Source organism: Schistocerca piceifrons, chromosome 5 (genome assembly GCF_021461385.2).
Source record: "Schistocerca piceifrons isolate TAMUIC-IGC-003096 chromosome 5, iqSchPice1.1, whole genome shotgun sequence".
Classification (NCBI taxonomy): Eukaryota; Metazoa; Arthropoda; class Insecta; order Orthoptera; family Acrididae; genus Schistocerca; species Schistocerca piceifrons.
Genome location: NC_060142.1, coordinates 256,813,498 through 256,839,959, shown reverse-complemented (window position 1 = coordinate 256,839,959; position 26,462 = coordinate 256,813,498). Strand labels below are relative to the sequence as shown.

General features: G+C 40.9%; 1 protein-coding gene across 1 annotated transcript; it reads left to right on the top strand.

Moving 5' to 3' along the window:
• The first annotated feature begins 22,800 nt into the window (after nucleotides 1-22,800).
• Nucleotides 22,801-25,987, top strand: LOC124798291 (ejaculatory bulb-specific protein 3-like). Its single transcript, XM_047261618.1, has 2 exons — nucleotides 22,801-23,044; nucleotides 25,732-25,987. Exons 1-2 carry the CDS (start codon nucleotides 22,849-22,851, stop codon nucleotides 25,920-25,922), a joined length of 387 nt encoding a protein of 128 aa, XP_047117574.1. The 5' UTR covers nucleotides 22,801-22,848; the 3' UTR covers nucleotides 25,923-25,987.
• Nucleotides 25,988-26,462: the final 475 nt, after the last annotated feature.

Sequence of the window (26,462 nt, the reverse complement as noted above, 5' to 3'; positions counted from 1 at the left end):
GGGAGACTGAAAAATGCTGAATGAAGGGAGTGTGAAAGAGATGGGAGTGGGGCAGGGTTAATGGTCACATGGTAAGATTTTCATTTTGGAGGTTATTTGGAGGGAATGCAAGATGAGTGACGAGAAAAGGATTGTGTGGCATTATTGTGTATATGGTAATTTTCTTGCAAGGTTGCATGATGTTGGTTATAGTTTATTATCATTACTTTCGTGCGTTACGCCTTGGAGGTTGGCTAACAGTTATGTTCTGTGAACTGCTTCACAAATCTATAGTGATTTGTTCAGTATTTCCAGGTTCTCATATGTTCTTTGTATCGGATATCGGATGTTCTACCTGTTTTATCTGCTTACCTAAGTTAGCATTTCTTTCTTTGTAGTTGATACGTAACTCTTTCCTGGTATTTCCCTATGTCTTTTATAGGCGTTTGAACAAGACATTCAAATTATTACAAATTATAACACAGCAAAGTTACTTCCAATTTAACAAGTAATTTTGTTTACATGAGGATGGATTACCAATGGGTTTTCTAGTCTAATCAGTTTGTGTGTGCTGGGGATCGATATCTATTTTTCGTGACAGTATCTGACTTCCCTGCAGATTAATTAAAGCCTTGTCTCTAATCTCCATGATGTGGATTTCTTTGTAGCAGAAAATAGCTGATGGACCCTGCTCTCCTATGGTGCTAAGACATCAAAAAACAAATAAAATGCGGTGAGAAAGTTGATTAGTATAAATGATATAATCTTTTGATGTATCAGCTGGTTTATTAAGAAATTATTCGAAACCTGTACATAATGTTAATTAACAGCCTAGTGCAAGAAAAATAATTATGTCTAATGTCTACCATAACGAAGAGGCAAGGAAAAAAACTATGGTCCAAGTGTCTTCATTTGTCTCTAAACAGGCTAAGTTAGATTTTTTTGTAAATGTCCTAGAAAAAAATTATTATTGCAGCTTGACGCTTCTCCCCTTTAATCAAAATGTGCTGAATGAAAGTTGTTAATAGTAGCAAATAGCAGCCTGGGACAGTTAAATCAGTTTTAGGAGCTTTGTCAAATATTTTCATAGGTCATGATGAATGCATAATTTTTACAAAAGTTTCAAAAGAATACAACATCTTATGTTGAGTGAGATAGATGCATGACATCTTCCGGTTAACAGGTCAACCACCAATAAAAAACTGATCAACCACATGCTCACAATAATAAGTTACATAAAAAAATAAAGTCACAATACAAAAGAAAGTGACAATCTAATTTTTTAGATTTCACAATTAAAAATGGAACAACAAGCATGTACTTGAAATGTACTGTAACTGCACAATAACTGACAAAATTATACACCAAACCTCTAACCATTCAAACTCATAGAAATAGCCAGCCCTTCAATACGTTCTCCATAGACTCAATATACTGTTACTCAAAGAAGAAAAATATAAAAAACAACTAGAAATCACAATGCACATAAATACAAAAATGGTTACACTGGTAACATAATCGCAAAGCTAAACAATAAAAGTAAAAGACAAGTAACACAAATTAACAACAAAACAACAAACAACAATATGATATAAAATAACATAAACACACATACTCAATGCCTTACCAACAAGACAGAATAAATAAGACAATAAAAAAGAAGAAATAAAATGGTACACAATTCAAAAGTTGCTATTCTCTTATTGTTTAAACTGTTTATCGTTCATGTTTCACTTCGATACATGGCTACACTCCATAAAAATATTTTTAGAAAAGCTTCCTGACACTCAAACCTATACTCGATGCTAACAAATTTTTATTCTTCAGAAACGCTTTTCTTGCCATTGCCAGTCTACATTTTATATGTCTCTATTTCGAGCATCATAAATTATTTTTCTAGCCAAATAGCAAAAACTCATCTACTATTTCAAGCATCTCATTTTCTTACCTAATTCCCTCAGCATTACTTGATTTAATTCGACTACATTGCTTTATCCTTGTTTTGATTTTGTTGGTTTTCGTCTTCTATCCTCCTTTCAAGGCCCTGTCCATTCCGTACAACTGCTCTTCCAACTCCTTTGCTGTCTCTGACAGAATTACGAGTACTTGTCGTGCGAAAAACTCAAAGTTTTTATTTCTTCTCCCTGGACTTTAATTCCTACTCCAAATTTTTCTTTTGTTTCCTTTACTGTTAGCTCAATATACAGATTAAATGACATCGGGGATAGGCTACAAACTTGCTGCACGCCCTTCCCAACCGCTACTTCCCTTTCATGCCCGTCGACTCGACAGAGAGTACACAACAGATAATTAGGCCCAAAAGTAAATTCTAAAACTTACAAACGACATATTAGAAAGTCAATAAATAAATCATTTACACTGCAACACATATAGGGGAAGGTACCTTGTGGCTAACGGGTAGTTTGTTTGATACCCGATACAAAGAACATTTATGGGACAAATCACACCACATATGCCGGAAAATGTCAGCGAACATAACGAAAAGCCAACCGCTTGGAAACGAGACATGAAAATATTGAGAATAAACGATAACCAACACATTATAAGCTTTCAAGAAAATTATCGTTAACACAAAACCAAGGCAAAAAGAAAAACCCTTTTAAAAGACCAAGCGAACGACAAACAACTCATCGTCTACATTAACAGAGAGAAAAGTAGAGCTAACACCCTAATAGAGTATCATCGGAATAATACTACACAACCCTTTTCCCCTCCCTTTTGCCTGATTCTCTCGAAATAAATTCTAAACAAAAAATGCAATCCTCACCGACCCATCCATTGTCCACTTCCCGACAACGACAGTATTTTACGATGCCCTTTTCACAATGCGTACAAACCCACTCTCCCATGCCTCAGTATATGAACGTGATGTTAACATCTCTATAGTATACACGCTATCGCACCGAAATTCAGATCATATAAAACGTAATGGTACGCGCACTCCGACACTTCCACACATGCACACATAACAGAAAGGAGTAAACAATTCGTTGGCCACACATGTCACCATAAAAAAGAGGAAAGACACCAAGTGAATAGTGTTACAACAAAAATAGCTCACAGTTCTCGTGAGACAAATATGAAGCTCTTACAATATCAGCAGTGAAGTGTTTCACAGTTGTTACCCAACGAAAAACGAAGTATGAAAGCTAGAGAACCAGAATATAAGAACGTGAATATGTGTCGATTTTTCATAAGTAAAGTAGTAGCGCACCCTCTAACCCATGGCCAGCTGAGTGGAAGCGCAGAATTAAGCAGGATTGACAACTAACTGTAAGCAACATTTGGCTGTCGTTGTGGTCTTCTGTCCCAAAACTGATTTGATGCAGTTCTCCATGCTACTCTGTTCTGTGCAAGACTCTTCATCTCCGAATAGCTACTGTAACCTACATCGTTTTGAACTTGGTTACTGTATTCATCTTTTGGTCTCCCTCCACAATTTTTACCACCCATACCTGCCTCCAGTACTAAATAACGATCCCTTGATGTCTTAGAACGTGTCTCATGAAACTATTCCATCTTTTGCACAATTCGTGCCACAAATTTCTTTTCTTCCCAGTTCTGTTCAGTACCTCCTCATTAGTTGAGTTATCTACATATTTAATATTCAGCATTCTTCTGTAGTGCCACATTTAAAATACTTCTATTCTCTTCTTGTGTAAACTGTTCATCGTCCACCTTTCTCTTACATGCATGGCAACGTTTCAGACGAATACCTTCAAAAAGGACTTCCTAACGCTTAAGTCTATAGTGGATGTTAACAGATTTCTCTTCTACGGATACACTTTTCTTTCCATTATCAGTCTACCTCTTACATCCTCTCTAGTTCGGCCATCGTGTTACTTTACTGCCCTAATGGCAAAACTAAACCATTATTGTTAGTGTCTCGTTTCCTTATCTAATCCCCTGAGGTAACTCGACTACACTCCATTATTCTTGTTTTGCTTTTATTGATGTTCATTTCACATCCTCCATTCAAATGTTCTTCAAGTACTTTGCTGTCTCTGACGGAATTCCAATGTCATCGACCAACCTCAAAGTTTTTGCTTCTTGTCCCTGAATTTTAATTCCTTCTCCAAATTTTTCTTTGGTTTCCATTATTGCTGGCTCATTCTACAAATTCACTAACATTGAGGATAGGCTACAATCCAGTCTACTCCTTTCTGAACCAATACTTTCATGCCCCTCGACTATTATTACTTTCGTCTGGTTTTTGTACAAGTGATAAATAGCCCTTGCCCCCTCTATTTTACACCTATTATCTTCAAAATTTCAGAGAGTGTATTCCAGTAAACATTGCCAAAGGTTTCTCTAAGCTTACAGCTGCTATAAATATAAGTCTGCCTTTGTTAACCTATCTTCTAAAAGAAGTCGTAGGGTCAGTATTGTCTCGCTTGTTCCAATGTTTTTACGGAATCCAAATTGATCTTCCCCGAAGTCGGCTTCTACCAGTTCCTTCTTTCTTCTGAAAATAATTTGTGTTAGTATTTTGTAAACGTGGCTCATTAAACTGATAGTTCGGTGATATTCACGGCTGTCAGCACATGCTTTCTTTGGAATTGGAATTATCATATTCTTCTTGAAGCCTGATGGTATTCTGCACTTCTCGTACATCTTGCACACTAGGTGGAAGAGTTTGGTCATGGTTGCCTCTTCCCAGGACATCACTAGTTCTGATGGAAATTTGTCTACTACAGAGAACTTGTTTTGACTTAGGTCTTTTAGTGCTCTGGCAAATTTTCTCGCAGCATTATAGCCTCTATCTCAACTTCACCTACGCCTTCTTCCCCTTCTGTAGTATTGGTTTCGCGTTTATTTTACTTCTATAGCCCCTCTATATACTCCTTTCATCTTTCAGCTTTCCTTTCTTTGTTTAGTACTGGGCTTTCCATCTGAGCTGTTGATACTGATACAGCTGCTTCTCCTTTCAACAAAGTTCTCTTCAGTTCTCATACAGACGTTATCTATCTTTCCCCTAGTGATATATGCTTCTTTATCCTTACAACTGTACCCTAGCCATTCCTGTTTAGCCGTTTTGCACTTCCTGTCAAACTCATTGTTTAGATGTTTGTATTCCCTTTCACCTGTTTCAGTTACTGCATTTTTATATTTTCTCTCTTCATGAATTAATTCTGCCACTTCCTGTCCTTTTACTTATTTGATCCTCTGCTACCTTTACTATTTCATTTCTCAACGCTACCCAATCGTTTTCTACTGTATTCCTTTTCCCTGTTATAGTTTCCTAATGCTCCCTCTGAAACTCTCAGCAATCTGTGTTGTTTCAACTTATACAAGTCCCATTCCATTGATTACCTAACTTTTTGCAATTTTTTAATTTTTGATATTTTTAATATACAGTTCATAACCAAAGAATTGTGACCAGAGACCAAATCTGCCCATGGACATGTCTTACAGTTGAAAATCTGGTTCAGAAATCTCTGTCTTGCCATTAAATAATAATGCAGAAACCTTCCGATGCCTCCAGGTCTTTTCCATACATACAACTTTCTTTCCTGTTTCTTAAACAAATTGTTACTGATGATTAAATAATGCCTTGTGCAAAAGTTACGAGGCAGCTTCATCTTACATTCCTTCCCCCAGTCCATATGCACTTACGATTTCTGCTTCTATTCTTTCTATCGAATTGAAGTCACCCATAATAATTACATTTTCGTTTCTCTTAACGATCTGAATAATTTATTTTACCTCGCCGTAAATTTCTTCAATCTCTTCAACTCTGCGGAAGTAGTTGGCCTATAAAATTACACTACTTCAGTGGGTGTTGGCTTCATGTATGTCTTTTATACTATAGTACGATCACTATGCTGTTCATAGTAACTTACCCGCATTCCAGTATCCTTATTCGTTATTAGACCTACTCTAGCATTACTCGTACTTGATTTTGTATTATAATCCCGCAGTCACCTGACCTGAGGTGCTGTTCCTCCTGCCACCGACCTTTGCTTATGCCCACTGTACCTAATTTCAACCTATCCATTTCTCTTTCGAAATTTTCTAATATTACACGCTCCAACCTCTAGAATGGCAGTTTTCTTTCACCTGTTGTCCCCACCTGGAGATCTGAATGGTGGGCTATTGCCTCTCCTGAATATTTTACCCAAGAGAATGCCTTTATCATTTAACTGTACAGTAGAGCTGCATGCACTCGGGAAAGGTTACGACTATAATTTCTCCTTGCCTTCAGCCGTTCGCAGTACTAGCACAGCAAGGCCATGTTAGCTGATATTACAAGGCCAGACCTGTCAGACCACTGTTCCTGTAAGTATTGAAAAGGATGCTGCCACTCTTCTGGAACCACACGACTGTCTGCCCTCTCAATTGATACTCTTCCGTCGTATTAGCACCAATGGTAAAGCTATCTGTGACGTTGTGGCAGGCGAACTACACAATGACAGAAATACCATGGCTCATGGAAGGAAGTTCATATTAAAAATAAGATGTGAACTCTTTCAAATCTATATCACAATTAAATGTTGTTGTTGTGGTATTCAGTCCTGAGACTGGTTCGAAGCAGCTCTCCATGCTACTCTATCCTGTGCAAGCTTCTTCATCTCCCAGTACCTACTGCAGCCTACATCCTTCTGAATCTGCTTAGTGTATTCATCTCTTGGTCTCCCTCTACGATTTTTACCCTCCACGCTGCCCTCCAATACTAAATTGGTGATCCCTCGATGTCTCAGAACATGTGCTACCGACCGATCCTCTCTTCTAGTCACGTTGTGCGATAAGCTCCTCTTCTCCCCAATTCTATTCAATACCTCCTCGTTAGTTATGTGATCTACCCAACGGATCTTCAGCATTCTTCTGTAGCACCACATTTCGAAAGCTTCTATTCTCTTCTTGTCTAAACTATTTATCGTCCACGTTTCACTTCCATACATGACTACACTCCATACAAATACTTTCAGAAACGACTTCGTGACATTTAAATCTATACTCGATGTCAACAAATTTTTCTTCTTCAGAAACGCTTTCCTTGCCATTGCCAATCTACATTTTATATCCTCTCTACTTCGACCATCATCAGTTATTTTGCTCCGCAAATAGCAGAACTCCTTTACTACTTTAAGTGTCTCATTTCGTAATCTAATTCCCTCAGCATCACCCGACTCAATTCGACTACATTCCATTGTCCTCGTTTTGCTTTTGTTGATGTTCATTTTATACCCTTCTTTCAAGACACTGTCCATTCCGTTCAACTGCTCTTCCAAATCCCTTGCTGTCTCTGACAAAATTACAATGTCATCAGCGAACCTCAAAGTTTTTATTTCTTCTCCACGGATTTTAATACCTACTCAGAACTTTTCTTTTGTTTCCTTTATTGCTTACTCAATATACATATTGGATAACTTCGGGGACAGGCTACAACCCTGTCTCACTCCCTTTCCAACCACTGGTTCCCCTTCATACTCCTCGACTCTTATAACTGCCATCTGGTTTCTATATAAATTGTAAATAGCCTTTCGCTCCCTGTATTATACCCTTGCCACCTTCAGAATTTGAAAGAGAGTATTCCAGTTAACATTGTCAAAAGCTATCTCTAAGTTTACAAATGCTAGAAACGTAGGTTTGTCTTTCCTTAATCTTTCTTCTAAGATAAGTCTTAGGGTCAGTATTGCCTCAAGTGTTCCAACATTTCTACGGAATCCAAACTGATCTTCCCAGAGGTCGGCTTCTACCAGACGGTAAAGTTTGTCAGGACTGGCTCTCCCAAGGCTGTCAGTAGTTCTAATGGAGTGTTGTCTGCTCCGGGGGCCTTGTTTCGACTTTAGTCTTTCAGTGCTCTGTCAAAGTCTTCACGCAGTATCGTATCTCTCATTTCATCTTCATCTACATCCTCTTCCATTTCCATAACATTGTCCTCAAGTACATCGCCATTGTATAGACCCTCTATATACTCTTCCACCTTTCTGCTTTCCCTTCTTTGCTTACAACTGGATTAATTAAAAGCTAAATTAAATTATTCCAGAAAATATCTGTTTGAAAATGAATTCGTATAGACTGAAACGCCAGAGAAACTGGTATAAGCATGCGTATTCAAATAAAGAGTTATGTAAACAGACACAATACGGCGCTGCGGTCGGCAACGCCTATATAATACAACAAATGTCTGGCGCAGTTGTTAGATCGTTCACTGCTGCTACAATGGCAGGTTGTCAAGTTTTAAGTGAATTTGAACCTCGCAAGAGCAACTGGACACAGAATCTCCGAGGTACCGATGAAGTGGGGATTTTCCCGTACGACCATATCACGAGTGTACCGTGAATATCAGGAATCCCGTAAAACATCAAATCTCCGATATCGCTGCTGCTGGAAAAACATCCTGCAAGAACGGAACCAACGACGACTGAAGAGAATCGTTCAACGTGACAGAAGTGCAGCCTTTCCGCAAAAAGCTGCAGATCTCAATTATGGGCCATCAACAAGTGTCAGAGTGCGAACCATTCAACGAAACATCTTCGATATGGGCTTTCGGAGCCGAAGGCCCACTCGTGTACCTGCACGACACAAAGCTTTAGGCCTCGCCTGGCCCGTCAACACCGACATTGGACTGTTGTTGACTGGAAACACGTTGCCAGGAAGGTCGAATCTCGTTTCAGACTGTATCGGGCGGATGGACGTGTACGGTATGGAGACAGCCTCATGAATCCATGGTCCTTGCATGTCAGCAGAGGACTGTTCAAGACTGTGGAGGCTCGGTAATGGTGTGGGGCGTGTGCAGGTGGAGTGATGTGGGACTCCTGTTACATGTAGATACGAATCTGACAAGTGACACGTTCGTATTCGTCGGACTTGGACAATTCCAGCAGGTCAATTTGCGACACCGCATACGTCCAAAATTGCTACAGAGTGGCTCCAGGAACACGCTTCTTGTTTAAACACTTCCACTGACCACCAAACTCCACCGACTTGAAGATTAGTGAGCGTATCTGGAATGCCTTGGAACGTGCTGTTCAGAAGATACCTCCAACCCATCGTACTCTTACGGATTTATGGACAGCCCTGCAGGGTTCATGGTGTCAGTGCCCCCCAGCAGTACTTCAGAGATTAATCGAGTCGTTGTGCTGCAGCACTTCTGCGTGCAGGTGTACCAGTTTCTTTGGCTCTTCAGTGTAAAAGGCGAAACTAGTCTGCAACGTAAATAAATTTTAGCAACGAAACTTAGTTTGACTATGGAAAACACATATTTGTGCACTAACTACGAAAAATGACCACGCGACCGAACTTTAGTATTTGCGTACGTTTGTCATCATGATAGTCTAAACTTTATAACCACTGCTCGCCACGAGTGAATGCCGTCTGTTGGCATTACTTGTGTTGTTGAGCATATGGGGCACAATGTTAAACAAACGACATATTCAGTTACGATTGTAGTTTGTATGACATAAACGGGATTAGACCATGGATAAACTGGAAACGTGTTGCCTGGTCAGATTAATCACGTTTACTGTACACCATGTCGATGTTCGGGTATAGATTCACCGTCATCTAGACGAACGTATGCTCGAAACACGAGCAGCTCCACAGACACAAGCCGATGCAGTAAAATGCTGGGAATGGTAAGATCCTGAACCAGAATTAATTTTTTTTAAGTATATTGATGGAATAAAATCTGCTTCAGTTAGAAGTTGTTGTTGTTGTGGTCTTCAGTCCTGACACTGGTTTGAAGCAGCTCTCCATGCTACTCTATCCTGTGCAAGCTTCTTCATCTCCCAGTACTTACTGGGACCTACATCCTTCTGAATCTGCTTAGTGTATTCATCTCTTGGTCTCCCTCTACGATTTTTACCCTCCACGCTGCCCTCCAATACTAAATTGGTGAGCCCTTGATGCCTCAGAACATGTGCTATCAACCGATCCCTTCTTCTAGTCAAGTTGTGCCACAAACTCCTCTTCTCCCCAATTCTATTCAATACCTCCTCGTTGGTTATGTGATCTACCCATCTAATCTTCAGCATTCTTCTGTAGCACCACATTTCGAAAGCTTCTATTCTCTTCTTGCTCAAACTACACTCCTGGAAATTGAAATAAGAACACCGTGAATTCATTGTCCCAGGAAGGGGAAACTTTATTGACACATTCCTGGGGTCAGATACATCACATGATCACACTGACAGAACCACAGGCACATAGACACAGGCAACAGAGCATGCACAATGTCGGCACTAGTACAGTGTATATCCACCTTTCGCAGCAATGCAGGCTGCTATTCTCCCATGGAGACGATCGTAGAGATGCTGGATGTAGTCCTGTGGAACGGCTTGCCATGCCATTTCCACCTGGCGCCTCAGTTGGACCAGCGTTCGTGCTGGACGTGCAGACCGCGTGAGACGACGCTTCATCCAGTCCCAAACATGCTCAATGGGGGACAGATCCGGAGATCTTGCTGGCCAGGGTAGTTGACTTACACCTTCTAGAGCACGTTGGGTGGCACGGGATACATGCGGACGTGCATTGTCCTGTTGGAACAGCAAGTTCCCTTGCCGGTCTAGGAATGGTAGAACGATGGGTTCGATGACGGTTTGGATGTACCGTGCACTATTCAGTGTCCCCTCGACGATCACCAGTGGTGTACGGCCAGTGTAGGAGATCGCTCCCCACACCATGATGCCGGGTGTTGGCCCTGTGTGCCTCGGTCGTATGCAGTCCTGATTGTGGCGCTCACCTGCACGGCGCCAAACACGCATACGACCATCATTGGCACCAAGGCAGAAGCGACTCTCATCGCTGAAGACGACACGTCTCCATTCGTCCCTCCATTCACGCCTGTCGCGACACCACTGGAGGCGGGCTGCACGATGTTGGGGCGTGAGCGGAAGACGGCCTAACGGTGTGCGGGACCGTAGCCCAGCTTCATGGAGACGGTTGCGAATGGTCCTCGCCGATACCCCAGGAGCAACAGTGTCCCTAATTTGCTGGGAAGTGGCGGTGCGGTCCCCTACGGCACTGCGTAGGATCCTACGGTCTTGGCGTGCATCCGTGCGTCGCTGCGGTCCAGTCCCAGGTCGACGGGCACGTGCACCTTCCGCCGACCACTGGCGACAACATCGATGTACTGTGGAGACCTCACGCCCCACGTGTTGAGCAATTCGGCGGTACGTCCACCCGGCCTCCCGCATGCCCACTATACGCCTTCGCTCAAAGTCCGTCAACTGCACATACGGTTCACGTCCACGCTGTCGCGGCATGCTACCAGTGTTAAATACTGCGATGGAGCTCCGTATGCCACGGCAAACTGGCCGACACTGACGTCGGCGGTGCACAAATGCTGCGCAGCTAGCGCCATTCGACGGCCAACACCGCGGTTCCTGGTGTGTCCGCTGTGCCGTGCGTGTGATCATTGCTTGTACAGCCCCCTCGCAGTGTCCGAAGCAAGTATGGTGGGTCTGACACACCGGTGTCAATGTGTTCTTTTTTCCATTTCCAGGAGTGTATTTATCGTCCATGTTTCACTTCCGTACATGGCTACATTCCATACAAATACTTTCAGAAAGGACTTTCTGATACTTAAATCTATACTCGATGTTAACAAATTTTTCTTCTTCAGACACGCTTTCCTTGCCATTGACAGTCTACATTTTATATCCTCTCTACTTCGACCATCATCAGTTATTTTGCTCCGCAAATAGCATAACTCCTTTACTATATTAAGTGTCTCATTTCCTAATCTAATTCCCTCAGCATCACCCGACTCAATTCGACTACATTCCATTGTCCTCGTTTTGCTTCTGTTGATGTTCATTTTATACCCTTCTTTCAAGACACTGTCCATTCCGATCAACTGCTCTTCCAAGTCCCTTGCTGTCTCTGACAGAATTACGATGTCATCGGCGAACCTCAAAGTTTTTATTTCTTCTCCATGGATTTTAATACCTACTCAGAACTTTTCTTTTGTTTCCTTTACTGCTTGCTCAATATACAGACTGAATAACGTCGGGGAGAGGCCACAACCCTGTCTCACTCCCTTCCCATCCACTGCTTTCCTTTCATACCCCTCGACTCTTATAACTGCCATCTGGTTTCTGTACAAATTGTAAATAGCCTTTCGCTCTCTGTATTTTAGCCCTACCACCTTCAGAAATGTGAAAGAGGGTATTCCAGTTAACATTGTCAAAAGCTTTCTCTAAGTCTACAAATGCTAGAAACGTAGGTTTGCCTTTTCTTAATCTTTCTTCTAAGATAAGTCGTAGGGTCAGTATTGCCTCATGTGTTCCAACATTTCTACGGAATCCAAACTGATTTTCCAAGAGGTCGGCTTCTACCAGTTTGTCATTCGTCTGTAAAGAATTCGCGTTAGTATTTTGCAGCTGTGACTTATTAAACTGATAGTTCATTAATTTTCACATCTGTCAACACCTGCTTTCTTTGGGATTGGAATTGTTATATTCTTCTTGAAGTTTGAGGGTATTTTGCCTGTCTCATACATCTTGCTCACCAGATGGTAGAGTTTTGTCAGGGCTGGCTCTCCCAAGGCTGTCAGTAGTTTTAATGGAATGTTGTCTACTCCCGGATCCTTGTTTCGACTTTGGTCTTTCAGTGCTCTGTCAAAACCTTCACGCAGCGTCATATCTTCCATTTCATCGTCATCTACATCCTCTTCCATTTCCATAATATTGTCCTCAAGTACATCGCCCTTGTATAGACCCTCTATATACTCTTCCACCTTTCTGCTTTGCCTTCTTTGCTGAGCTCTGGGTTACAAGTAAATTCCCTAAATTACCATTACTGCACGAACGGTTTCGAAGCATAAAACTTCGTATTCAGGAGCCACAAAATTACTATGGGAACATAGATGTGTTGTGGTGGAGTCCGTCAGTCATTGGGGATCATACTCACATCAAACCAACGCATGGGAGCGTAGGGCCAGCACGCAAAGCGGCCACGTGGACGGCAGGTAACTGTGGTGCTCTTGCTCTGACTCCGGTCGTGTGATAAATTAAGATATTACTGGCAACTGAAGCGGATTTTTATTCTATAAATACGTTCCCCAGTTACGGATGTTCACCGAATAAAATATTTTGTTGTTTTAATTATATTTATTTGCCTTAACGGCATTTAAATATTTAGAAAGTAAACAAGTCAGAACATGTGTCACGCGGTTCCAGACTGAAGCGCCTAGAACCGCACGGCCACACCGACTGGCTGGAGAGCAGCATCAAACCAGTCTTTGAGACGGAAAACGTAGCAGCAACAGTACCTTAAATCTCGGTGACCGATGCCGGTATACTGTGTGCTGTTGATTCAAGTGTGCAATCGGAACCCAGAAAATCAACGAGTTAAAACTACAGTGGTAACAAAGTTTCACTTCGCAAGTATGCTACACAGAAAAAAGGCTAGCACATATCCATCGACATGCTTTAACATTGATACCTTTCCTACTGAAAAATTACGTCTTGTGCTAGTGTTTTGATGTACCTTTCTCTACCAGAAACATTCTAGTCTGGTGGTTTGCTCAGAGTCTTCTGGGCTCTTCGCTCTTGACGACTCACTATAACACAGTTTATCGCAACAGGTGCGTGGAAATAACGAGAAGCGTTAGTGGCGATGTGTCATGTTTCCTGATGAATCGTCAATAGTGCAGGCAGTGCCGCTGTGGAGGTTAAGGCCATAGCAGTCGACTCCATTGGTCAATGATCACTGATCACTTCATTCATTCATTCATTCATTCATCGTCTTATGTAGCCACATCAAAATGAAGAACCTTCGGGAATGTGGAACGAGTGAAGATGTACATTAACAAAAAGCAAGTAAACGATACAAAGTTAATCTGTGCATTACATTAACAACGAACTATCACTATAGAACTTAATGCTTTTGTGATTATGCTAGCTAAATTTAATTGAGTAAATTAGGAATAAGCTGACTTGTTTGAAAAAAGCCGTTGTCTGCTAACTTATTCTAAATCGGTGATAATAGTTATCTTAATATTTAATTGATTACAATGTTTACTTGTCAAAGGAAGTGTTTACCAGCATCTGTAAATACCGAGACTTAATTCCGGTGCATTATTAGCAATCACGCAACTTCACCATGTCCTTGACTCTAGATATTCAGAATTTTTGTAGAGTGAGTTGTTAGTGAGTTGTTTTTAATTTTCTTTTGAACTGGGAAGGACTTCACATTTCCTGCTTTACTTTATATGAAAGCTGTTTGAAGATCTTCTCGTCAGAGTACACGAATCTATTGAAAACGCTGGATAAGGACGCAAGGTCTAGATGTGCATTCTGTATTGTGTCTCGTACTGTGATTGTGTGAATCATGGTTCAGTTTAAACTGATTTTTATCGACAGCAACAAAAGCCGTTAAGGAGTAAATGCACTGAGAAGGAAGTGTAATATTTCTGACATCCTGAGACAGGGTTCTGTAAGATGTACGGTTATCTACAAAATTTTCTCACTGATAGCTTCTGCTTAATAAACAGTTATTTACTTTACGTGCACTGACCCAGAAACAGGAGACGGCAGGGAGAGAAACTTAGCAATATCTGTGGAAATAAGCCAACACCCTTGTCTTTAGGCTAACAGAATGGGAGACCCTTCTAAGGGTAGAACGCAGACTGTATTGCGAACACGTTGTGAAGCATTTGGGAGGTCGTAAGCTACCCTTCCGAACGTCACCTTTCTTTCTTACGGACGCGATTCTGTGTTTAAAGGATTACCACCAGTCAAACTTCTTGTAAGTTCGTGAGGAAAATGGAAGTCACCATTCAACCTGCAATACTGAACAAAAACTTCGGGGAAAGAACTGTTGTATGTCATTCACATGAAGTGATTTAGAAAAAAATGTGAAAAAGTGAAGCTCGCTTCTCCATAGCATGAGTTAGGGTATTACGTCATAAACCATATCCAGACGGAAGAGAACAATCGTTGTTTTCGTTTTTATTCACGATATTGGAAATCTATCAGGCTGCATCATCTCAAGAAATATCTAGACAATAAATGCAGGCGACCTCTGCCTTGTGTAAATAGTGGCAATTACCCAGGAGACATGAAGTCGTAACTCTCGCTTCACCTCAGTCATACGTGCTGTGTAGACGGGGGTCACAGAGTGTCTTTGAGCTAGATTGTGCGTTTCCTGGTAGAGTTGGTGGGGAGGCTGACGCTGTCTTCACTCTCGTCGTGTATTCTTGAAAGCTTCAGTATCTCGGCAGATGAAAAAGATCAAGTAAAACTAACTCAGCCATCACGCTCAGGGTACTTTTCGCTACTCACTGACTGTTACTTCATTCTCTCCTTGTTAGAAATGGAGAAGATACGTGATAAAGAATCACTATCCTGTCTGCTTATATAGATGTCTCAATTGGGGCTGTTAATCCTCAAGTAACTCTTGTTGCTGCGCTACTATCCAACGAAATGTGCTCGACCATACAAGCTGTAGCATTTAACTCTTTTAGAGTGCTATTAGTACTGTCACAGGAGAAAACCATGTTTAATACGAGTATTAAAACGCCCTTTCACACAGAGATAAGTACATCACTACTCGTATGTTACTTTCTCTTCAAAACGTGGTCTACAGTCGGTATGTTCGGATCAGTACCTTCTCTAGGAATTCATATAAATGTTACTTCCAAAGTTTTCTGAAACTTATCTTTCTTAAGTTAACGTTACCTCTTTCACAGGAATTTTAAAAGTCTGTTTGACCATGTAGTGTATGTCCAACAGGTACAAGTATCAGACCATTAATTTGTTATCCTGAAGGAATTCCAGCATGGAGCAATATTACAAGTAATCAGGGATCGAATCAGTAACCTTTTGGTTCCAGGCTTTTCATGTGGTCAAGTCTATTTGAACTGTCACCAGCCTCATCAGACACGAAGATATCTTCATTGGGTTATTCTAAGGTGTAATTGTGGTTTGCTATTTTTTTTTATTCCTTACTGTACGTAGGAAAGCAGAACCAGTTTCTCAGGTACAGCACAATAACTAACTTTCATTCTAACTTTATCTCCAAAGGAATTATATTACAGCAATCAGATACATTAACACTTTCTCTGTTATTTATGCAGATAATAGTATTCAAGTGGAGGCAAAGAAAAACCGGCAATGGGAGATCTCTGTAATTCAGTTATTTTTCGCAGTTAGTAAAGCAAACTTAAATGCTATGATACTAACACAATATGAACATATACTCTGTAATTATCATTCTTTCATTTGTGGACCATCTCAGCAGTTAAACAAACGGTGGCTCATAGACTCTACTTTGTTTGGGAATGGTAAAAGCTTTCAACTCTTATGAAATCTTCACCAAGAACTGTTCGAAGAATGAAACAAATCTAACGAATTAGGTTCTATTTTGATTATAGCACTGGATTTAAGCAGTTAAATCTTTTGTACAACAGTATGATATTCTTTACTGTAACTACTTTCAGTATACTACTGTACTTTAGAGCGTAAGAATATGCTACATTCAAAGTTATTTCGAAAAAAAATAGCGAGATATTTTGCTTTTAATTAAATAAGTGCTAACTTCACTTTTCTTTGTTCGCCGGCTGGAGTGGCAGAGCGGTTCTAGGCACTACGGTCTGGAACAGCGCGACTGCTAGGGTCGCAGGTTCGAATCCTGCCTCGGGCAGGGATGTGTGCGATAGGTTAGTTAGGTTTAAGTAGTTCTAAGTTATAGGGGACTGATGACCTCAGAAGTTAAGTCCCATAGTGCTCAGAGCCATTTGATCCATTTTTTTCTTATTTCTACTTAGCTGCAGCACCCCAAACCATTCCACCTTTTCGCCTTCCTGGCTTTCAGTTAGGTCTATACAACTCTAATGTCCTCTTCATGCCGCGCGGGATTAGCCAAGAGGTCTGAGGCGCTGCAGTCATGGATTCTGCGCCTGGTCCCGGCGGAGGTTCGAGTCCTCCCTCGGGCATGGGTGTGTGTGTTTGTCCTTAGGATAATTTAGGTTAAGTAGTGTGTACTCTTAGGGACTGATGACCTTAGCAGTTAAGTCCCATAAGTTTTCACACACATTTGAACATTTTTTTTCCTCTTCATGAATCACTTTTCATATTGACAATGTTTTAACACATTTATATTATTCAGAAATAAATTGTTTTAGAGAAAGTTATACAAAATTTTTTCACAAACTCATCTTATTGCAATTTAGACATAAGTTTGCTTTATAGAAGTTTTGTTCAAAGCTATCAAATTTCACAGATAAGGCATAAAACTATCGAGTCTTATACGATAGGTTGTAAAGAATTTTTTTTTTTTTTGCCTGCAACGGATCTCGAAAATTTCGAGTCTTGCGTTTTCGGTGACTCAGCGTGTATAAGTGCAGTTAGAGAAGAGGTGGATACACATTTCAGATTTAGGCATTGCTTCACTGCAGAAACATGTTATAATACTCCCATCAAGGCACTGACGAAATACTTTTTAAGACTGCAAGAACAGTGGTAGTGTTCTTAACTTTGGGAAAATGGAGAAGAGTAGCGTTCGCCCGGATAATTTATAATGCATCAGACACTGTGTGAGATGATATAGATGTGCTAGGTGTGATATATCCCTTAGACGACGAACCTTTACTTATACACTGCATACCTTGAGCAGATACAATTATCTTTATCATTTTCTTTTGCTCTTTACTGCCAGATAAAGGATACATTACGCGCTTGTGATCAGTCGCGTCACCCAACGTTGTGTGATAAAATCACTGAGAATATACTCTCCCTAAAATATTGAAACTTTGTCAGCCTAAACAATAAAATGTAACTTTATTAATGAACTATTCCATTGTAAACCGAAGGACAAATAGAAGACCTAACGAACTTCTTAGCTGTCGAACAGGTAAGTACAAAGTCATAAAGAACTCTTGAATAACCTTAAAGGTTTTTTATCATGACAACCAAGAAGGAAAGTACATTTACTGTTTCATAACTAATGAGACGGAGGTTCACTACTCCAGCATCAACTCAAGAAATATTTTATTATGTCGTTACTGTATATGAATATATTCGTTATCAGAGATATTTTGTACTAAAAAAGTTATTGTAATTTTGGAAGTATGGGCGTTCAGACTGAGGTTTTATTGTCCGTTTCCCTTGGTTTCATTCCCGAAAGGGTGAACGTATTAAATGTAAATGAATTTCACATTAACCGAGCGCTCAAACATGTGCGCCAAAATAACAACCTATATATCTACAAAGTAAGTGTAATGCAGAAAATGAAATATAAAATGAGTTTATATGAACGAGCCCCATTTAAGTAATTACTCACAGCTGGACCTTGGAAGTGCAGTCAAGTGTAACTTCCAGGTTTTAGGGAAGCAGTCAAGTATATGAAATAAAAAGACACCATATTGATTTTTAAATATTTTTGTTCTTAGTACCATATTAAGATGTACCAGTGAGAACGTAACATAAAAACGTTCAATATCCGATAAATAAGTAAAAATAAGGATGTCTTTAAAATTAAACCATTTTTGATAGCTGTATTAATATGTAAGGACGAACTACTATCAGTTATTAAAAGACAGAGAAGAGGCTCTTTCCCATTTAACCTTACTTTCCCCTGTTGTAGGTGCGAGTGCCAACCATAAAATTTGATTTGTTCTGAGTGATGACCAAATATGTAAAAATGTCGTCTGATATAGATTTCTCACGTATTTTTTCAGGATATGTATTTTATGTTCTAGAAAGGAAGGGTAATGTACGTTCTTCGAAAGCCATCAGACCGATCAAGCATCGCGTCTTGCTGTTTAATCATTTCATTCAAAATAGAATGTATGTGCCTTTAACATGCACTCACTGTTACTAGCAGTAATTAAGATGGAAACCAGTTAATACTTCTCACGGTCTTTTCGCTTATCGAACAATGGAACGTGCCGCAACATCCACAGCCTGAATACACTCATCAATTAGACAAGCGGTAGCTATTTTACGAGTAACTGTCAGGAAAACATATCAGTAATTAACTGAATACATTGTGTGGGTTTAAATTCAATACCTCAACAATTACACAAATGGTGGCAATTTTAATTATCAAGAAAACAAATTAGAAATTAATAGAGTAACTATGTGTGGCTTTTAATTCAAATCGTCATGTCATCACTTTTGTGATGTATCTCTTAGAGGGCAAGTCTTTACTTATACAATGTATTCAGTTGATCAGATTCAATTATCTTTGACATTTTAATTTGATCTCTGCTGCCAGGCAAAGGATACATTGCATGGACACTACGTTTGCTGAGTATTCGGAATAGTTGGATGCGAATACCAAAATATTTCCTTCTCCAGTGTCGTTCTTATTTCTCTGAAAAGGAGTAAATGACGTGAAAGTAGCTACGAAGAAACTTCAAACAGCAATTCACGCATTCTAATGGCAGATCAAGTAACTTCTATTGAATGCTGCACTATACTTCAAAGTGACACAAAGACGTGACACTATTTTTCAGCCTCGCAGGGTAGCCGCGTGGTTTAGGGCGTCTTGTCACGGTTCAAATGGTTCAAATGGCTCTGAGCACTATGGGACTTAACATCTGTGGTCATCAGTCCCCTAGAACTTAGAACTACTTAAACCTAACTACTCTAAGGACATCACACACATCCATGGCCGAGGCAGGATTCGAACCTGCGACCGTAGCGGTCACGCGCTTCCAGACTGAAGCGCCTAGAACCGCGCGGCCACACCGGCCGGCTCTTGTCACGGTCCGCGCGGCTCCCTCCGTTGGAGGTTCGAGTCCTCCTCGGGCATGGATTTGTGTGTTGTCCTTAGCGTAAGTTTGTTTGAGTTAGATTAAGTAGTGCGTAAGCTTAGGAAATGATGACCTCAGCAGTTTGTTCCCATAAGACCTTACCACAAATTTCCATTTTTACTATTTTTAACATAATTACCAAGTCTTTGTAAAAAAATGTCGAAAAGTTCTATCGATCAATTCCTAGACGATGAAATTCTCTCCTTGGTCAAGGAGAAGAGAGTGTGAATGTCGTCATCTTTTTCCTTCCGGATGTCCTTTCAGCTTGCCGAAAAAGAAAAAAAATTACATTGTGCAAGATCTGGTCTTCCTTGTCATCACCACCCCCGCCCGTGCGGCCTTGGTGAAGTTGTTGGCTTCATTTCTCTGCGGTTGGACGCAATATTGCATTTGCCACATACATCGCCAGGAATTCACGGCGAATCTGTGTGCAATTTAGACGTTTTGCTCACAAGTTACGTGTGCTTTAACTTCGTGGTACGTTCCCAGTTCAGTTGCCGCGTCTATTCACTAACGCACTGTCTCTGTACCTGTCATCCGTAGCGCAGCAGAACTGTATCTACATGAAAACTGGCATACACAGGGTGGTCAGAAACAGCCTGAAAAGCTTGTAAGGGTGTTCCAGGATAGGTTCTGCTGAGAAATAACCGTTAAGAATAAAATTCAATATGTTGCACCGTTTACGAGTCAATTAGCATTGTAGTTAGCCAATCAGGTCGTTCGCTGCGCTAAATCAAGCGGCCCAAGGGCGGCGTCGCTAAAAGTTTTCCTCGTTGATTTTCTAAAGCCAAAGTAGAGAGCGAAACAAAAACTGGACATGGGACGGTGGTAAGGATCGAACTCGAGCCCCAGGCCGGTTAGTCTCGTGCGCCATCATCCACGCTATGAGAACAACCGACACTAATTGTATCAGGCGGGCTGCGAACCTAATTTCATTCCTAATTAACTAGGAAACGGTGCAACGTATCGAATTGTTTTCTTACCAAGTCTGTCTCAGCGCAACTACGCTGCAACACCCTTACAAGCTTTGCAGACTGTTTCTCGCGTCCTCGTACACCCTCTTCTGAAAATACGCTTGTCTTATTACACAATGTTCGTAGCTTGAGAAGACAAATGTACTTACTTTCTGAAGTTATGTGATACAAAGTAGTACCAAAGAATGAAAGCACGCAAGCATGTTCATAAGCCACACAACCAAAAATAATAAACACACACAAAAGATATTAACAAAATAGCTATCTACACTATGTGATCAAAAGCATCCAGACACCCAAAGAAACATACGTTTTCATATTAGATGCCTTGTGCTGCCACCTAGTGGCAAGTACTCCAGACCAGCGACCTCAGTAGTCATTAGCCATCGTGAGGGAGCAGAATGGGGCGATCCGCGGAACTCACGGACTTCGAACTTGGTCGGGTGATTGAGTGTCACTTGTGTCATACGTCTGTACGCGAGATTTCCACACGCTTAAACATCCCTAGGTCCACTGTTTCCGATGTGATAGTGAAGTGGAAATGTGAAGGCGTAGAAACAGTGAGAAAAGCTTGTAAGGGTACAGACCGACCTCGTCTGTTGACTGATAGAGACCGTCGACGGTTGAAGAGGGTCATAATGTGTAATAGGCAGACATCTATTCAGACCACCACGCAGGAATTCCAAACTGCATCAGGATCCACTGCAAGTATTGTGACAGTTACTCAGCAGGTGAGAAAACGTGAATTTCTTGGTCGAGCGGCTGCTCATAAGCCACACATCCATGCCAAACGGTAGTTTGCTTGGTGCAAGGAGCATAAACATTGGACGATTGAACAGTGGAAAAATGTTGTGTGGAGTGACGAATCACGGTACAGAATGTGGCGATCCGATGGCAAGGTGTGGGTATGTCGGATGCCTGGTTAACGTTATCTGCAGAGAGTGTAGTGCCAACAGTAAAATTCGGAGGCGGTGGTGTTATGATGTTGTCGTGTTTGTCATGGAGGAGGCTTGCACCCCTAATTCTTTTGCGTGGTACTATCACAGCACAGGACTACACTGATGTTTCTTAAGCACCTTATTGCTTCCCACTGTTGAAGAGCAATTCGGGGATGTCGACTGCATCTTTCAACACGATCGAGCACCTGTCATAATGTACGGCCTGTGGCAGATTGATTACACAACAATAACATTCCTGTAATGGACTGGCCCGCACAGAGTCCTGGCCTGAATCCTATAGCACACCTTTGGGATGTTATGGAACGCCGACTTCGTGCCAGGCCTCACCGACCGACATCAATACCGCTCCTCAGTGCAGCAGTCTTTGAAGAATGGCTGCCGTACCCAAAGAAACCTTCCAGCATGTGATTGAACGTATGCCTGCGAGAGCGGAAGCTGTCATCAAGGCTAACGGTGGGCCAACACCATATTGAATTCCAGCATTACCGATGGAGGGCACCACGAATTTCTTAGTCGCTTTCAAGCAGGTGTCAGGATACTTTTGATCACATAGTGTATCATAACTTTCTTTGACTCCAGTCATTCGATGTCAGATGTAAATACATTATTGCCGATTGGAATACAATTAAACTAAAAGGAATTATTGACGTCTGGAGAAATTGTGCGACACTTACGAGGCATATTGTTGGAATTTAGCTTGAGAAGTATCTGCTGCAGCTGAATAGAGAATGTGAGACTAGTGTAATACAGAGCGGTACGGTGGGAGGTTGTAACAAGGCAGACAGCCCATTTGCTAATGACGTAAAACAGTTACAGGGGAGGAATGTGTCTTCCAGCAATGTTTCAGCTTCTGTTCTGGTCACCTACTATGCAATGTACCAAAAAAAAAAAAAAAAAAAAAAACAGTAAAAGTTCATTGCAAGGTCTCTGGATACGTAGTAACACTCACAATAGCACAACAAAACTGCATGTTGATTTATCTACATCCGACACTGGAAATTAGCTAAGTAAAGCTAACGTTGGAGTAAAACAATTGGCCGTAAACTGGAATGGAAAAACACGCATGGCTGGTGACGCACGAACACCTCCCAGGACGGAAAAGAGGAGCCGCGTGGTGGGGGACCCTGCTTGCTGTATATATACTCGCTGGAGGAGAGTGTCCGCATCAGCAGTGAACCCCGCACCGCAGACCCAACTCCCAGCAGACATGAAGGCCGCCCTGGTACTCGTCTCGGCGTTAGCCGTAATTGTGGTCACCGCCGCGGAGGAGAAGTACACCACCAAGTACGACAACGTCAACCTGGACGAGATCCTCGCCAACGACCGCCTGCTCAACAAGTACGCCCAGTGCCTGTTGGAGAATGACGAAACCAACTGTACCGCCGACGGCAAGGAGCTCAAGAGTAAGTCGCCTGGTGCACCCGGCAACGTTCCGCAATATCCATAGTATGACCAGCCTAGAAAATATAAATTTACCACTAACGAATTCAGTAGGACAATTAATCAGCGTGAGAATTCTGTAACCAACCAGTTACAGTACAGTAAAGTGAGCGAAATGTAAGGTGCTGGAAACTTGGCACGACATATGATTTTGGTAGTGGAAAAAACTGCAAGATGAGTGCGAAATTAAAATATGAAATTACATCATATGGACCAAAACAATATAATAGTTTTAAAAATACTACTAATACGACTATAATCACAACGTGATAAATGCTGCATTTAAATAAACGAAAAGATACACGTTTTTCGTATAAATCAACGACAGTAAAAACTTTTCAATCAGTGCCTTCGAATGGTAATCATATAATACTTTCATAGGTCGATAATTTTGGATACGTATAATGCCAGAGAACTACAACGATTTCTAAATCTTGACTACAAAGACGGTATCAACCTTGTTTATTCCATGTTAATTTTGTTAGCGATTTCGATCAGTATGCCATTATGAGAAAAGATTTAAACAACAGCGTCGTGAGATTAGAGGTAATACTTAATGATACCAGTCAAATGTTGGGTAGAGGTTTACTCTGCGCAAATCTGTAACAGCTTTATCATTAAATAAACGCGCCTGGGATTTATTTTATAATCAACTTTTATAAGAGTTGCTGTAAGAAGATATTGGCGTATTTAAAGCGTGTAAACGTTACATTTGGTGGCAGTAATTCAGATAGGTCTCTGATGCTACATAAAAATGTCTTTATTCAACTTATAGTTTACATGTATGCCGATATGTAAATGTTGAAAACCAATAGGAAGAATAACTGGAATAACTGCAATCGTCTTAATATATTTCGCTGGAGTTATATTGGTTATGTGATGTTTTATCTATAATACTTCGTTATGACACATTTTGATCTACTGTCCTCTAATCTATGGTCTCTCTGTCTTATGTGGTATATTAAACATTATTGCTTAAATCTAAACTTGACTGTGTACAAAAAACCAAACGTAAACTACACGATGACACAGAAAAACGGGAACGTTTCCACAATCCAATAAAACTAGAAGTGATGAAGGAAAGAAATTGCTTTCATAGTTATTGAAACCTTTAAACTTTGCCATTTACGAAACATTGGTCGCATTTATCATTTTTTTAAAAAAATTACGTCTTATATGGCGTCCTCCTGTAAGAATACATTCGTGAAATCTGCTGTTGTGATTCCTCATTTATCGCTGCAACATCTCAGCTGGGATACTAAGAATTGCATCCCAAATTCTCTATTTTAACTCATCCAGGGTTCTTGATCGAGTCGCGTAGACTTTGCTCTTGAGGTAGCCCCACAAACAAAAAATCACAAACCGATAAATCTGGCGATCTAGGGGGCCAGGGAATGTTACCGAATCGTGGGATCACACTGTTGCCAAATAAATCTCGCAAATATGCGATTGACTGCCGTGCAGTGTGTGAAGTCGCTCCGTCCTGTAGAAACCAGGCTTGTTGAACGTCTGGAAAGTTGTTCAAAATCTGGTGTAACGAAAGTTGGTAACATCTCTGCGTAACGATAGGCATTGGCAGTTATTGCATTTCCCTGTTCATTTGCGAAAAAATATGGTCCGACAATCCCATGTGATGGAACACCACACTATACTGTCACTTTACTAGCGTGTAAAGGGAGCTCATGCACGTCGTTACGTTTTGTGTTTGCCCAGTAACGACACATCTGTTTATTCACATAACCCGTGAGATGAAAATGTGCCTCATCTGATATTCACAACTCGTTAGAAATTCATCGTCATTGTTTATTTTTGTTATCATTTGTTGACGGAATCCTAATCGTAACCGGTAATCGTTGTCCTTCAATTGTTGCACCATCTGCAGTTTGTGCGGATGAAATTTTAAATGAAAATCAAGAATCCTGTGAACACTCTCTCGGACATTCCAACCACTGCTGCTTGCTTACGAACTGAACGCCGTGGGCTTAGTAAGACAGACTCGCGTACAACATCAATGTTCACTGAAGAATGCACACTTCTTGGTCGTACTGTTTGTTTCTTCTTGAGGGCAGATCCATCTCTTCCAAGTTATTAATCCAACGTTTTATCGCGTGCATCGACGGAATGGAATCATGAAGTCCTAAATTATAAAAACTTCGAAACTCCCTCTGCGCCGCTACTAAGCTATCATTGTTTTTATGAAACATTTTTATGGCTAACGCACGCTGTTTTCCGTTTCACTTACCCACGATTACTAAAGTGGCGGACTGTTTACTCGCTGTCACGAACCCGCAGTGCTGCCACGTGCCCATGGCTGTCACTACTCATTTCAAACATTCTCGTTATTCTGTGTCACCCTGTATTAGGAATTTGAAATTTGCAGTTAGATGTTGACTGAAGTAAGTTTGTTTCGTACCTGGTAGCTATAAAATTTCGGAAAGCAATATTTTATTTATGTACGAGTTAACAAAATGCAGTAGTTTCTAGAAAGAAAAATGTTGAAAAAATATTTTTTCAGTAGTTACTAATTAATAAGAGTGTTCTAATCCAAATATTTGGAAGCAGGAAAACTTTTGTTCAATGGTAAAATTGTCAGATTCTGCTTACATCTCAATGAGCTCTCAGGTTTAATAGTGGGGTTTTCTGCTTGCAGGTGTCATTCCTGACGCGCTGAGCAACGAGTGCGCCAAGTGCAACGAGAAGCAGAAGGAGGGCACCAAGAAGGTGCTGAAGCACCTCATCAACCACAAGCCCGACGTCTGGGCGCAGCTCAAGGCCAAGTACGACCCTGATGGCACCTACAGCAAGAAGTACGAGGACAAGGAGAAGGAGCTCCACGAATAAACACTGTACTCCCGCGTCTCTGTTGTGTAGATGTTCTGCTGAAATAAAATGTTCCATGTGCTACATGTATCGCCTTTAGTACAATAATTAGCAATAACATCAAAAATGACTTCAATATCAAATTTAAACTGACACTAAACATTAAGCAATTTCACTCTTGTTTGATTCGCTGCCTGATCTGTAGATCAGTATTACTGCAATATGATTTGCGCTATGGCGGATGATGAAACACACTACGAGTGCCAACTTAAGAATCATTACAAATCTAGCTATGCACCGAAGGACTTTCGATTCTTCTTTTTCCTGAGAAATACTATACTTCAGCATGAAAGGCTGATTGATTTTGGTAGTTGATATATATAGTATGTCCACACTAATCTCAGAACTATTTGTAAAGTATTTGCTAGATGGATAACGATGTGTTTCTAATCAATAGCGTTATTTTTCTGTGCAAATATCTATCGAGAATAAAAAGAACATGGTGGACAGAATATGTGATCCATATACTGGAGGTCTCTGATTCCTGTGGCTCGTTCTTCT

Excerpts from the sequence above, each read along its gene's own strand:
- LOC124798291 (XM_047261618.1), top strand. The coding sequence starts at position 22,849 with ATGAAGGCCGCCCTGGTACTCGTCTCGGCGTTAGCCGTAATTGTGGTC. Across the intron at positions 23,045-25,731 it reads CGACGGCAAGGAGCTCAAGA|GTGTCATTCCTGACGCGCTG; the intron begins GTAAGTCGCCTG and ends TTCTGCTTGCAG.